The sequence below is a fragment of the Rhinatrema bivittatum genome, chromosome 14, assembly GCF_901001135.1.
Source record: "Rhinatrema bivittatum chromosome 14, aRhiBiv1.1, whole genome shotgun sequence".
In the NCBI taxonomy this organism is placed as follows: domain Eukaryota; kingdom Metazoa; phylum Chordata; class Amphibia; order Gymnophiona; family Rhinatrematidae; genus Rhinatrema; species Rhinatrema bivittatum.
This window is the reverse complement of record NC_042628.1, coordinates 78,738,584-78,753,168: the sequence shown is the minus strand read 5'-3', so window position 1 is coordinate 78,753,168 and position 14,585 is coordinate 78,738,584. Positions and strand designations below refer to the sequence as shown.

Genomic DNA, 14,585 nt, shown 5'->3' with positions numbered 1-14,585 from the left:
AAAGAATGTGCAGGGATCAATAATGCACAGACATTTACCCCAGGGGCTCAGCGGTGGGGTCACTTCAGGGAAGGCTACAATGTTCATACTTTTGCATTTTAGGTATTCACGGGAAAAACCATTTTGCAGAAAAAGCAGGTGCAAATCTCTTTGAGTAATTTCCCCCCAGGTAATTTTTACAGAGAAAGCTAGGTAAATCCAGGATTAGAGAGAAGGGGGAGGTAGGAAGGAATGGATCTAAGATAAAGGGAGGGTGCGGGGAGGCAGAGGGAAGGAGAGGTGTCCCATGCCCATCTACCTTCCACCCCATTGCACACACACATTCACCCTTCCCTCTCTCAAACACTGACTCTCCTTCTCTCCCTCTATTTCCCACACATGCACACACTCCCAGTCCCCTTCTCAACCCTCATCCATGGTCCATCTCTCAAGCCCTCCTCTATCCCCATCGCAATAATCTCTCTCCCGCTCCTTCCTCTCCAGCTTGCCACCCCCTCTCACATGGTTCCCCTCATCTTTACTTCATATTTCTGTCATTGCAACTGATCCTGCCAAGCAGAGAAATGGCATGAATAGAACAAAAGGGGAGGGGATAGAGCGAGCAGTGTTTTCATATTCTCCTCTGCCCCTTCAGGTGTTACTCTGTTCTCTGCACATTGCCTGGGATGCGGAGGGGCTGGATTAAGGAACAGAGCTGCGTTCCTTTGCTCTGTTCTGTCCCCTCCAACCTAGCCCCTGCTCTTCTGTTCTTTGCACAATGCCTGTGAGAGGATGGAAAAAGAAGCAGAAATGTCTTCCTTGTTGAGTAAAATTCAGCAAACCTGGGAGGCAGCAAATCTACCGCCCACCCAGATTGTTTCCAAACAAGGCCCAGGTCTAGTGCTTATTTACAAATCCAGACCTAGCAAGACATCTATGTCTGAGAAACCATTGGAAAACGCAAATCAAACATAAACAGTAATGCATTCTCAGCACAAAGTCTTAGGGAGGATAATTTCATAAGAAAATAAGACATTGCCGTACTGGGTCAGACCAAGGGTCCATCAAGCCCAGCATCCTGTTTCCAACAGTGGCCAATCCAGGCTACAAGTACCTGACAATTACCCAAACATTAAGAAGATCCCATGCTCCTGATACCAGTAATAGCATTTAATGGACTTCTCCTCCAAGAACTTATCCAAACCTTTTTTTAAACCCATCTACACTAACTGCACTAACCACATCCTCTGGCAACAAATTCCAGAGTTTAATTTTGAAGGTCTCATCAATGTATCTCTCTGTCTGCCTCAGCTCATCCAAGATTGCCACACTAAATCTCAGAACTAATCAAAGTTTATTTTCCCAGTACATATATCATTCTAATACTGGAAAACAAATACTAACGTTTACTAGCTGTAAGAACTAATCAGTCTATTTTCTCAGTACATACATAATTCTTATACTGGAACAACCAATACTAACGTTTACTAGCTGTAAGAACTAATCAGTCTATTTTCTCAGTACATACATAATTCTAATACTGGAACAACAAACACTAACGTTTACTAGCAGTAAGAACTAATCAGTCTATTTTCTCAGTACATACATAATTCTAATACTGGAACAACCAATACTAACGTTTACTAGCAGTAAGAACTAATCAGTCTATTTTCTCAGTACATACATAATTCTTATACTGGAACAACCAATACTAACGTTTACTAGCAGTAAGAACTAATCAGTCTATTTTCTCAGTACATACATAATTCTAATACTGGAAAACAAATACTAACGTTTACTAGCTGTAAGAACTAATCAGTCTATTTTCTCAGTACATACATAATTCTAATACTGGAAAACAAATACTAACGTTTACTAGCTTTAAGAACTAATCAGTCTATTTTCTCAGTACATACATAATTCTAATACTGGAACAACAAATACTAACGTTTACTAGCTTTAAGAACTAATCATTCTATTTTCTCAGTACATACATAATTCTAATACTGGAACAAATACTAACGTTTACTAGCTTTAAGAACTAATCAGTCTATTTTCTCAGTACATACATAATTCTAATACTGGAACAACAAATACTAACGTTTACTAGCTCATGGACTTAATCAAAATCTATTTTCCTAGTACACACAAATCTAATACTGACAATCAAATATTAAGCTTAAAACTAGCACACAATATAAACAGTGAATAATCGTTTAATCCTCCGAGAAACTATTTTCTCAATATTTAAATGCTCTTCCCCAGCAGTGTCCGCCCTCCCTCTGGATTCTGAGCCCAGCCTTTTATGTGCATAAAATGGATTTTATGTGCATGAATACCTTAGCAAATTACTCCCAAAAATATAATAAATTCTTAGCAAAGACTGGAATTCTGCTTCTCCTTTAAGATATAAGAAGCAAGTGAATTTATATTTCTGTTTGATCTTTCTTTCTTACTTTTTCTCTCTGTTTCACTTTGTTCTGCCTCTCACCTCATCCAGCACTCCCTTCCTATGTTCTTAAACTCTGGATGCTTTCCTTTCCTTCTGTTTCTCCCCTGTAACCCGTTTCCCTTAGGGATTCCACTGCTAATCTGCTTTTGAAAATACCCACAATGAATATGCATGAGATTATTTTGCATAGAGTGGAGATCTAGCACATGCAAATTGATTTCATGCATGTTCATTGTGCGTAACCTGAAAATCCAGCTGACTGCAAGGTTTTCAAGTCTGGTTTGGGAAGTCCTGTGTTATTACCCATGTTTGATTTTGTTCTGAGATCGGACACCATTGTTGATTCTGCAGTAATATCCTTCCTACAACCCAGTATCCATTAATGTTAATATGGGCTAGAATCAAATTTGCCTTGGTTAACTCCAACAGGAGTGTAGATATTAAAGGATAGAACATAAGAATATTCCATACTGGGTCAGACCAAGGGTCCATCAAGCCCAGCATCCTGTTTCCAACAGTGGCCAATCCAGGCCATAAGAACCTGGCAAGTATCCAAAAACTAAGTCTATTCCATGTTACCGTTGCTAGTAATAGCAGTGGCTATTTTCTAAGTCAACTTAAACAATAGCAGGTAATGGACTTCTCCTCCAAGAACTTATCCAATCCTTTTTTTAAACACAGCTATAGAGTATTGTGAGTGGGCAGAGGGTATAACCAGGGTATAGAGTATTATGAGTGGGTAGAGGGTATAATCAGGGAGGGGGAACCAGTAATCTGTTTTGTTGCATGTGGTTTTTATCCTGATAGGTTTCTTTTCTCCGTCAGAGTGCACTTAAATGAAGTCTGGTTTTCATCTGGTGACTGTCAGAAACAGGATGGTGGTTTAGCCTGGGTTGGTCGGAACTGCTTGGCTATTCTTATGTTTTGTTGCAGGTTATTTTTATACTGATGAGTTTCCTTTTTTCTTGTTTCTTTTTTTCATTTTCTTCAACATTCATAATATTATTGTATATTGAATTGTTAATTTCTTATTAAGAAGAACATAAGAAATTGCCATGCTGGGTCAGACCAAGGGTCCATCAAGCCCAGCATCTTGCATTCAGATTCTCAGAATGTAAAGGTAGGAAAGCAAATATGAATAAAAAAGTAAATAAAACAATTAAACAAAGGAGATTTAAGATTGATCGGTTTTAATCCAATCATACCATGCTAATGCACTAACTTCCATGTTTCAGGTGAATGGGCATAAGGTACAGCTTCCAGCCCAAGTGTCAGATTCCGTGTCTGCGAAGGAGGTGGAAAATGGAGTGGCGATAGAGCAATCCAACAAGGTGCTGGTGCTTTTCAGCACAACCGGGGAAGTGACAGTAAGAGTGAGAGAGGCCATGGCCAATGCTACGTGCGGAGCCTGTGGAAACTTCAATGGTGACAGCTCTGATGACCTGAAGCTCAACAGTGGAAAAAGTGGTGGCGACGTCTCTCAAGTCTTCAGCCCCTGGAAGGCTCCAGGCTTAACCAGCTGGTGAGGGCTTCTCCTGAGCACTTGATTTTAATCTTGGGAAGGGCAATAATGGAAAAATGTGGGGAGCTTGCAGGCCATGAGTAGTCATGGGCCAGCAAGCTCATTTACAAAGGGAAACATCCACTGAGTTTTTCTTTAAAATTCCGGGCCAGGCACTCACCAAGGTTACAAAAAGCCCTCGTAATTTGCAACTGCAGGTGAAAAGTGGGTGCTGGAATAGCTTCTTGGGACCGGATAAGAATGGAAGTCATTTCTTTTCAACAATGTGGTAATAGGAAGGAGGTTGCAAGTTATGGACCAGTTAATCTCATCCCCATATTGGGAAAACTAATGGACACTCTGCTAAACGAAGGGATAGTGAAATACTTTGAATTCAACAGAATTCAGTATTTGAGACAGCATGGCTTTACCAAATGGAGATCATGTCAGAGTAATCTTCCCAATTTCTTTTAATAAGTGATCTTCGCGCCTTAAACAAGTACCTACATAAGAACATAAGAACATGCCATACTGGGTCAGACCAAGGGTCCATCAAGCCCAGCATCCTGTTTCCAACAGAGGCCAAACCAGGCCATAAGAACCTGGCAATTACCCAAAAACTAAATCTATTCCATGTTATTTATTTATTTATTTATTTAACTTTATATACCGACTTTCAAAATAATATCAAGGCGGTTAACAATGATTAGAACTTGCAGTAGCAAAATTCATAAAAACCAAGAACTCGTAAAACAGGTAACTTACTAAAAATTACATAGTTGATTCCAATATAGTAATAAGCTAAAAATAAATAAAATCCATTAGATTAAAAACTTAAAACATAAAGACAAAATAAAAGTCTTAAAACCTACATTTTCCCATTTAAGCCCTTCTAGCTACCCCTCTATCATTAACCAGGCCTAAACCTTGGCAGTTCTTGTCCTGTTTTACGGCTTATTATCCCAGTGAACCCTTATCTCCTATTGTCATCCAATAGCAAAGTAAGAGAAAGAAGGAATCAATTGACCTCATTAAAAGCTCATTGAAAAAGCCAGGTCTTAATCTGCTTTTTAAAGCTATTGATATTCTCCTCCAATCGAATATCAACCGGAAGGGAGTTCCACAACCCAGGACCAGCCAGGGACAATGCTCTCTCTCTAACGGAACCTAAGTGGGCTAGTTTGGGTGACTGGATTGAAAGTAGAGCTTGCCCAAGTGATCTCAAATTTCGTACTGGGACGTGAATACGCAGGGATGCATTAAGCCATTCAGAATTGTTTCCATATATAGCTTTGTGAATTAAAGTAAGGCACTTAAAGTGAATGCGAGACTGAACCGGCAGCCAATGCAGCTTCATCAACACTGGAGAAATATGATCATATTTCTTTATGTTGGATAGCAAGCGAGCAGCCGCATTCTGGAGAAGTTGCAGAGGACGAATAGATGACAAGGATACTCCTTGCCTTAGCAATGTTACCATTGCTAATGGCAGTGGCTATTCTCTAAGTGAACTTAATAGCAAGTAATGGACTTCTCCTCCAAGAACGTATCCAATCCTTTTTTAAATACAGCTATACTAACTCCCCTTCTCTGTACCTTCTCCATCGCAATTATATCTTTTATGAGATGCGGCGACCAGAATTGTACACAATATTCAAGGTGCGGTCTCACCATGGAGCGATAAAGAGGCATTATGACATTTTCCGTTTTATTCACCATTTCCTTTCTAATAATTCCCAACATTCTGTTTGCTTTTTTTGACTGCCACAGCACCTGAACCGACAATTTCAATGTGTTATCCACTCTGACACCTAGATCTCTTTCTTGGGTAGTAGCACCTAATATGGAGCCTAACATTGTGTAATTATAGCATGGGTTATTTTTCCCTATAATGCATCACCTTGCACTTGTCCACATTAAATTTCATCTGCCATTTAGATGCCTAATTGTCCAGCCTCACAAGGTCTTCCTGCAATTTATCACAATCTGCTTGTGATTTAACTACTCTGAACAATTTTGTGTCATCTGCAAATTTGATTATCTCACTTGTTGTATTTCTTTCCAGTTTATTTATAAATATATTGAAAAGTAAGGGTCCCAATACAGATCCCTGAGGCACTCCACTATCCACTCCCTTCCACTGAGAAAATTGCCCATTTAATCCTACTCTCTGTTTCCTGTCTTTTAGCCAGCTTGCAATCCAAAGAGGAAAGTTCAAGATGGTAACCTTGGGTTCCCTCCTTCCCCTTCTGCAAAGGGAAGACTGGCTCTGCTCTCTAGACCTACAGGACGCTTACACACATTTCGCAATAACTCCGTCTCATCGCAAATTTATGCGATTCCTGGTAGGTCCAAAGCACTATCAATATTGAGTGCTACCATTCGGCCTGGCATCTGCTCCACGAGTCTTCATCAAGTGCCTCATAGTAGTAGCAGCATTCCTCAGGACTCAAGGGGTCCACGTCTACCCCCTACCTCGACGATTGGTTGATCAGGGCTCCCATCCAGCAAGCTGTTCTGACATCCCTACGTCTTACCTTACATATCCTGATCTCCTTAGGGTTTCTCATCAATTACCCAAAGTCCAGCTTAGTCCCACACAAACCCTGTCGTTCATAGAAGCAGACTTGGACACTTTCAAAGCAAAAGCATTTCTTCCTCGAGAATGTGCTCTCACTTCTCTCGCCCATCAACTGCAGTCTCGACAACGTTCAACTGCACATCAATTCCTAATCTTGCTAGGACACATGGCATCCTCGGTACATGTCACTCCAATGGCTTGTCTCGCCATGAGAGTCATGCAGTGGACTCTAAGGTCACAGTGGATTCAATCATCTCAACCACTGTCAGCCGTTGTCCACACCACAAACCCACTTCGCCAGTCTCTGGCTTGGTGGAAAAATCAGTCCAATCTTCTCCAAGGCCTTCCTTTCCAGACTCCATATCCTCAAATAACCCTGACAACAAATGCCTCCAACCTCGGCTGGGGAGCACATGTTGCCAATCTACAAACTCAAGGGACCTGGTCTCCAGAGGAAGCCAAACACCAAATAAATTTCTTGGAACTGCGAGCAATCAGATATGCTCTCAGGGTGTTTCAGGATCGCCTTTTCAACCAGGTCATCCTGATTCAGACAGACAACCAGGTGGCCATGTGGTACATCAACAAGCAAGGGGGAATGGGCTCCTACCTCCTATGTCAGGAAGCTGCACAGATATGGGAGGAAGCTCTTTCCCACTCGATGTACCTCAAGGCCACCTACGTTCCAGGAGTGGACAATGTGTTGGCAGACAAGCTGAGTCGCACCTTTCAACCGCACGAGTGGTCTCGCAACCCCACAGTAGCGGACTCAATATTCCAACGTTGAGGTTACCCTCACATAGATCTTTTTGTGTCACCTCAAAACCGCAAAGTAGAGAACTTTTGCTCACTCACTCAAGCCAACACTCACCACCAAGAGATGCGTTCTCCCTCTCATGGGCCACTGGTCTCCTATATGCATTCCCTCCACTTCTGCTTATCTCAAAGACTCTCATGATCTTACGTCAGGACAAGAGAAACATGATCCTGATAGCCCCTCACTGGTCACGCCAAGTGTGGTTTCCGATTCTTCAGGACCTCTCCATCCGCAGGCACATTCCCCTGGGGAAGGACCCACTTCTGATCTATCAGAACGATGGGTGCCTACGCCACCCCAATCTTCAGGCCTTGTCCCTAACTGCCTGGATGTTGAAAGGTTAATTCTTCAACAACTCAACCGTTCGGAACCAGTTTCCGGTGTCTTGATTGCTTCACGAAAGCCTTCCACGAGAAAAACTTATTACAAATGGAACAGGTTTAAGTTATGGTGTTCTTCCCTGTCCCTTGATCCTTTCATTTGTTCCACCACAAAATTTCTAGACTATCTCTGGCACTTGTCAGAATCAGGTCTAAAAACCTCTTCCATCAGGGTGCATGTCAGTGCAGTAGCCGCCTTCCATAAAGGTGTCGGGGATGTACCCATTTCAGTACAACCCCTTGTAACACGTTTTCTGAAGGGCTTGCTCCACCTCAAGCCTCCACTGCGCCCTCCAGCCCCTTCTTGGGACCTTAACCTGGTTTTGGGTCGGCTCATTAAACCACCATTTGAGCCTCTCCATTCCTGTGATCTTCAGTATCTCACATGGAAAGTGATTTTTCTGTTGGCAATCACATCTACTCACAGTTAGTGAGTTATAGGCCCTAGTTACCTACCCACCTTACAGTAAACTTCTGCACGACTGGATAGTACTCTGCACTCACCCTAAGTTTTTGCCTAAGGTAGTATCTGACTTTCACATTAATCAATCCATTATACTACCCATCTTTTTTCCCCAGGCCCCATTCCAATCCTGGAGAACAGGCTCTGCATATCCTTGACTGTAAACGGGCTCTAGCTTTTTATCTAGACCGTACAGCTACCCACAGGAAGGGCACTCAATTGTTTGTTTCTTTCGCTTCCATCAAATTGGGTCAACCTGTGGGTAAGCAGGTTCTCTCCTCCTGGTTAGCGGATTGCATTTCCTTTTCCTATCAGCAAGCAGGCATTCCGCTTCAAGACTGTGTTAAAGCACACTCTGTCAGGGCCATGGCAGCTTCAATAGCGCACCTACGCTCGGTGCCACTCCCTGATATTTGTAGGGCTGCTACCTGGAGTTCTCTCCATACCTTCGCAGTCCATTATTGTTTAGACAAGGCTGGAAGACAAGATTCCATCTTCGGTCAATCTGTCTTGCACAACCTATTTGCAACTTGATGTACCAACACCCTTCCACCTACCCGGTGGGGTTCAGGATGCCCTTATCAAATTCCACCCCAGTTGTGGTGCCTATTGCATGCCTTTGGTTACATTTGGTGCTTTGCTCGGGCATCCTCAGCTCGGTACTCACCCATATGTGAGGACTACCATCCTGCTTGTCCTGTGAGAAAGCAGAAGTTGCTTACCTGTAACAGGTGTTCTCACAGGACAGCAGGATGTTAGTCCTCACGAAACCCGCCCGCCACCCTGCGGTGTTGGGTTTGTTATGTTTTCTTATTTTATTTTTCGCACTTACTTTAGCTTTTAAACAAGACTGAAGGGGGACCCCTGCTGGCTGTAGGGTTAGTGCCATGCTGGGCATGCCTAGTAGGTGCCAGTCAAAGTTCTAGAAACTTTGACAGAAGTTTTCCTTGCCGGGCTCCATCCTGTGATGTCACCCATTTGTGAGGACTAACATCCTGCTGTCCTGTGAGAACACCTGTTACAGGTAAGCAACTTCTGCTATCCCAAGGGAATAGCCATCCCTGCACCCTCAAAGGGAAGGCTGTAATGAATGGTTTCTCCCCTCATTTTCTGACCCACATTGCTCTGGCTAAGGGAATTAATCAGGGCCTTAATGATAATGGGTCCATTACACGAAGGGTCCATTACACGAGTATGCAACACTGCCTATTACGTCGGTTGTCAAACTAGCAAGGGCGTATAATGCAATCAATTATAGATCCAGAGTAAAAAATGAAATAAAACTCATGCTGAAACAGGAGTTGCATTTTAGTGTGGGCTTTATCAAATCTGCACAGTAAATACATGCAACCCCGCAGTATGCAGTAAGCCAATGAGATGAAAACTAAGCAGGAGTAAAAAAAAAATGTGCAGTAAATAAAAAAACATACAAACCCACAAAAATGTGACCTGAAAATCTACACCGATGTAGGAAGCAACCCAGTAAGTGACAGCAGATAAAGACCCAAGTGGTCCGTCCAGTCTGCCCAGCAAACGTAGGTTTTGGCAGAGTGACCACCGCTCCATGGAGGTTACCCCTGCTCTTCATTGCCATCCTGTAGCCATTAGGGTGCTCCGTGTTCATCCCATATCCTTTTGAAATATTTGTTTAATATTTCTGCTTTTTCCTCATCTTTCTCCACCCAGTGACCGTTGTCTCCTCTCAGTCTTAAAGTACTGGGTCTGGCCTTCTTCCTTTCCCTGATATTTCTGGAAAATGTTTTGTCACCTCACTTTCCTTCCACTTGAGCTTTTGCTATCCTGATTTTAAAACAGGAGTGTGAGCAAAATGGCCTTGCATGCAAGCTTGCTGCTAGGCATCCCACCGTGAGCACAACCTTGCATGCATGGCAATTTGGACAAGGCGTGCCTGGTTAAATCGAAGGGTAAGCACTCTGGGGAGGGCACCTACAGCCATCTGATGTTGTGCATCGCGAGGTGGTCAGAAAAGAAAGGTAACTCTTTCCTGGGTCGGAAGTGGAGAACCACCCTGGGCACAGTAATAGAGAACACTGGCCACAGAAATCTGATTTTTCTCCAGTTCAGACCCAGGAGTTCAATTTGTAGCATAAGCTCTCTTGGAAAGGTGCCAGTCACAGGTTTTCCAGCTTTCTTTAACAACTGAACAGTACATGTGCAGCACCAAAGTGCATACTGTTCAGCCGCTGGTGCCCATCCCATAGAGCTTACATGTAGGTTTAGCTGGCTGAGCTTGCACTTGGATTTTACTTGCCACAATGGCCTTGGATGTGCCCAAAGGATGAGATACAGCACCAGTTTTACATGCAATTCTATTTTTGCAAGGCCTGGAAAGCAAAATCTAAATGTAAACTCTCTGGGACAACTGGTACAGCTAGCAGAACAAAGTGTGAGGTCTCTGGGGTGATGCACGGTGCCAGCTTTCTGCTCCGCTGTAGATGCCCAGCATTGGAGCTTACACTGAAAATTAAGCTCCTGGATCTGAGGTAAACTCACATATCTGGTGGCCAAAGTTATTCTATTGCTGGGCCCAGTGTGGTAGAAGCAGCTGCACACAATAGTGTAACAGGGCTCTCAGATATGTGAGTTAAGATGGACTCCAGTTCTGACCCAGGAGTTCAGGAAATGGGCTTTGAGCTGTCTGCCCTATGCTGCGCCTCCCTGCATTGCTGGGGAATAAGCAAGGCCTTCTTTTACGTGGGATTTGCATGCACCCATGCTAATCGTAGCCCTGGTTTTTACTCCTGTTTTACGGCCCATTTTTTCAGAGTTAAAAACCTGCTAAATAACAGCGTTAACTGACCACGGAAAACTGTCTACTGAAATGGGAGTAAAAAGCTGGCCTGTCAGCACACGTTATTATAGTGGACTCTTAGGCCTGGATTCACCATTCTTTCGCAGAATGGTGAACCCTGCGAAAACAAGGGGGGGGGCCTGCGAAAGCCCGCAGCCTTTGCACCAGCAAGTAGCGACGCCATAAAAGGTGTAGTTATTCGGCGCATTACTGCCGACGATAATGTTAGTAACATTATCGCCGGCAGCAAAAACACCGCCGACTCCGCCCCTCCCCCTAATTTGCATCATATCTCATGCAAAAAGGCCCTAACGCACGCGATAAGGGTTTTGAAAATAACCCCCTTAGATTGTAAATACTCTGGAATTAGGGAAATACCTAATCTGCTCTGAAGTACCAAAAGGCTGAATATAAATCAGATATGTAAATAAATAAATGACAAATACCACAAAAGTACATAGGCATAAGAAGCACACATTTTCCGAGGAAAGAATTCTCTAGAATAAGAGGTCATAATGTGAGGGGAACAGGCTTACTATCACTAGCACTACTTAACATGTTTATAGTGCTACTAGAGGTAGGCGGCACTGAACAGGCATAACATGAAGACCACCCCTACTACAGGGAGCTTACAATCTGGTTGGGACATACAGACAAGACAACTTATTTGTAGTAATCACAAGTATTGTGGTAACAAGGTTTAACGGGAGAGATAAAAATCAAGTAGAGAGATTTTTACAAGCAATTTCACACAGATGCATCTTGAATACAGCCAGAGATGCAGCAATTCAGGAAGGAAATTCCGGGCACCGCAGAAAATATTTCTTCATGGGAGGGCACTGGAGGCATGAATCAGTGGAGATGGAAAGAGCAAAAACAGTAAACGAATTCAGGAAAGCTCAGGATAACAAAACAGATAGTGAGTGGGTGCTATAAAGGAATATAAATGTAGTGAAACAAAATACTTTAAAAAGATAATGAACACTGTGCTGAGCATTAACGTAATTAAAAATGTATTTATTATAACAATTTGGTAGACAAATTCATAAGTAGATCATATAATAAATAATGTGTATGTACATAAAAAACATTCAGAAATTAATAATAACTACATAACACAAGATCTTGAAAACCCAGCATAGCCCTGTTTCAGCATCTAGGCCTGCATCAGGAGTATCACAGAGTCCGCTCCTCAGGCATCAGATTGTCTGTACTATAAACAATAGAAAACAGATAGTGTCACGATTACGCCCTCCTCCCAGCTCTTCTAGGCCGCTCGTCCTGGCTCTAGGATACCTCTTCAGCCTGGCACCCCTTCCTGTCCACTCGTACGGCCCTTTATTGCACCGCTTCCCTCGGCTCCTTTAGTCAGAGTGCCAGGCCTAGCCCCGACACTCCCCAAACAGTACAACATAAAGTCTTTATCAAAACAAGGCTTAATGCAGTTCCCCAGCCTCACACGCTGCTGCCCATATGGTAATACCTGGCTGTTCTCGCGAGCACAAGTCTCAAACACTCAGGCTATCCTTAGCCAGCCACTACTGCTGCCTGTTAGGGAAACACACAACTCGCCCCTGACTCTCCTCGTTGTGCGCGGTTAGGGCCTTCCTCTGCCAAGCTCCTCGTGCCTGAGGAGCGCTGCCCTTCTAGTAAAATATTCCTTTCACAACCCCTCAGCTAAACGCGGTTTGAAAAGCTTTTACACCAAACATTGCTTTCACACATTTCCTCAAAAACATTCTTTTTAAAATACCATTCTTTTACCATCCCCCAACCTCACAGTCATTCCACCTCCATGGAAGAGCTGGTGGACCTTTCCCCATCCAATCCTACCTCCATCTCTTCCGCCTCTGATTCTGAGGAGCTGGGCTTTTGTGGCTAACGCCACCACTCTTCCTCCAGCTCCATAGACTCTGCTGAGTCTCAATCATCAGTCCCCACTTCCCACACCTGTTCTTGCTTGCTGCCAAACCAGGGGTCAGGTGACGGTTCAGGGAACCTGGGAACTGTAGTTCTTGCCACCTTCCTGCTCGCCCTCTGGTGTACATGTTTGGTACTGCCTGCCTCTGTTTTGCTATGTCTGGGCTGCTTCTGCCTCTGGCCAGGTTGTACTGCATCACAATAGCCAGAAGCCTTCATTTGCATCTCCCTTGAGGATCACACACACACATGCGCACACACACACACCCAAACACACCACCAGCACGTAGCTGGAACATCACCACAACAGCACAGAGTGTGGATTCCTCAGGACGCTCTTCTTCCTGGAGGTTGCTGGCCCAAGGAGTGAAAGCCAGAGCTGAGAATAAAACCCAATCCTACAGCATGCCAGCCTATAATTCTGCCATTAGCAAGTTCTAATCTGTCAAGAAACTGATACCCTATGTCTTTCATTTTTCCTTTCTTTCAGTGGCATTTGAACAGTTACCTTCTGGATTTCTGGAGCTTCTACATCCTCCTACTTCTACGTATCAGCAAACTTCTTTATCATAGTGAGCATTAAATGTTTCCAGCCTTGGTTTATGATGTGGACGTCCCTATATCCACTGCATATCAAGCATAAAAATCCCAGGACCTCCGCCATGCAGCTTTTACAAACAAAATGAGAGTTGTAAAATGTTCAGTGTGAGGAAAGAAATATGTGCATATATCTGCATAACTCTGTACCACAATAAACTGCTTATTGGTAAAGGGGCTTTCAGTGATCTGGATTCATTGTAGCTAAAATTATAGCAGCGAACATTGTCTTGTGTCCTTATATATTGTCCTGTGTCCTGGGTCAGAACAAAAGGCAGGGCAGCAGATAAAACATCCTGACCTTCAGATTCCATCTCCTCTCTGCTGTGGGCAGCTGGGTGTATGCTGCTTATATTTCTCTGGGCTCCTCTCCTCTCGGGGTGGATCTGATCATAAGGGAGGACTTCCAGCCTATCTCAGAAATTCAGCTAGCGTTGCCATGTTATGTATGTCAGTGTATGGCACTAAAGTATAATGTTATTCAAGCTTAAGAAAGTATTTTTGTATTGAAAGCTTTCAGTATAATTTCAGGCTTGTGTATAAGGAATGTAGTCCAAAAGATGGAATTGGAAATATTTTCTTGAACAAAATACAAATGAGCGTCTGCAGACTTTTCCTTGAGTGGCAACTCTAAAGCAGGTTCACATTTGCCAGTTCTGGCTTTGACTCTAGCACTCAAAATCCACTCTTCCAACCAACTGAAGTAATAAGGAGGGTTGAGTTGACTTCCATCTAACACCCAAATCATCCTAGGGTTCTCCCACTTACTTTTAGGATCCTCCTGAATCTTGAAATGACTGCCAAGGATCACAGGACTGAGATCGAGTCAGACTCACAGTCAAGAAACTAATCTGGGCTCTGAGTCTGTGACCCAGGGTTCTCAGGGTAAGGACAGTGTCACAGTCCAGAAACTATTCTGGGGCTCTGGCCACTGAGTCTGTAACCCATTGACCCTAGATTTGCAGGGCAGAAAGGGACAGGACAGATGGAAAAGAGAGGGAGTTCCACTCCAAACACTTAGGAAGAGGCATTTCATATATGAGAAAGAGGGAGCTCCAACATAAAGAGATTTAGGAAAGGCAT

At 43.4% G+C, this 14,585-nt stretch overlaps 1 protein-coding gene across 1 annotated transcript in view; it reads left to right on the top strand.

The window, feature by feature from the left end:
- LOC115075644 (IgGFc-binding protein-like) overlaps window positions 1-13,665 on the top strand; it is a 126,483-nt gene extending 112,818 nt beyond the window's left edge. The window contains exons 18-19 of the mRNA XM_029576218.1: window positions 3,667-3,953; window positions 13,396-13,665. Of these exons, the coding sequence (XP_029432078.1) occupies window positions 3,667-3,953; window positions 13,396-13,405 (297 nt within the window). The 3' untranslated portion in view covers window positions 13,406-13,665. The remainder of the gene's footprint in view (window positions 1-3,666; window positions 3,954-13,395) is intronic.
- The last annotated feature ends 920 nt before the right edge of the window (window positions 13,666-14,585 follow it).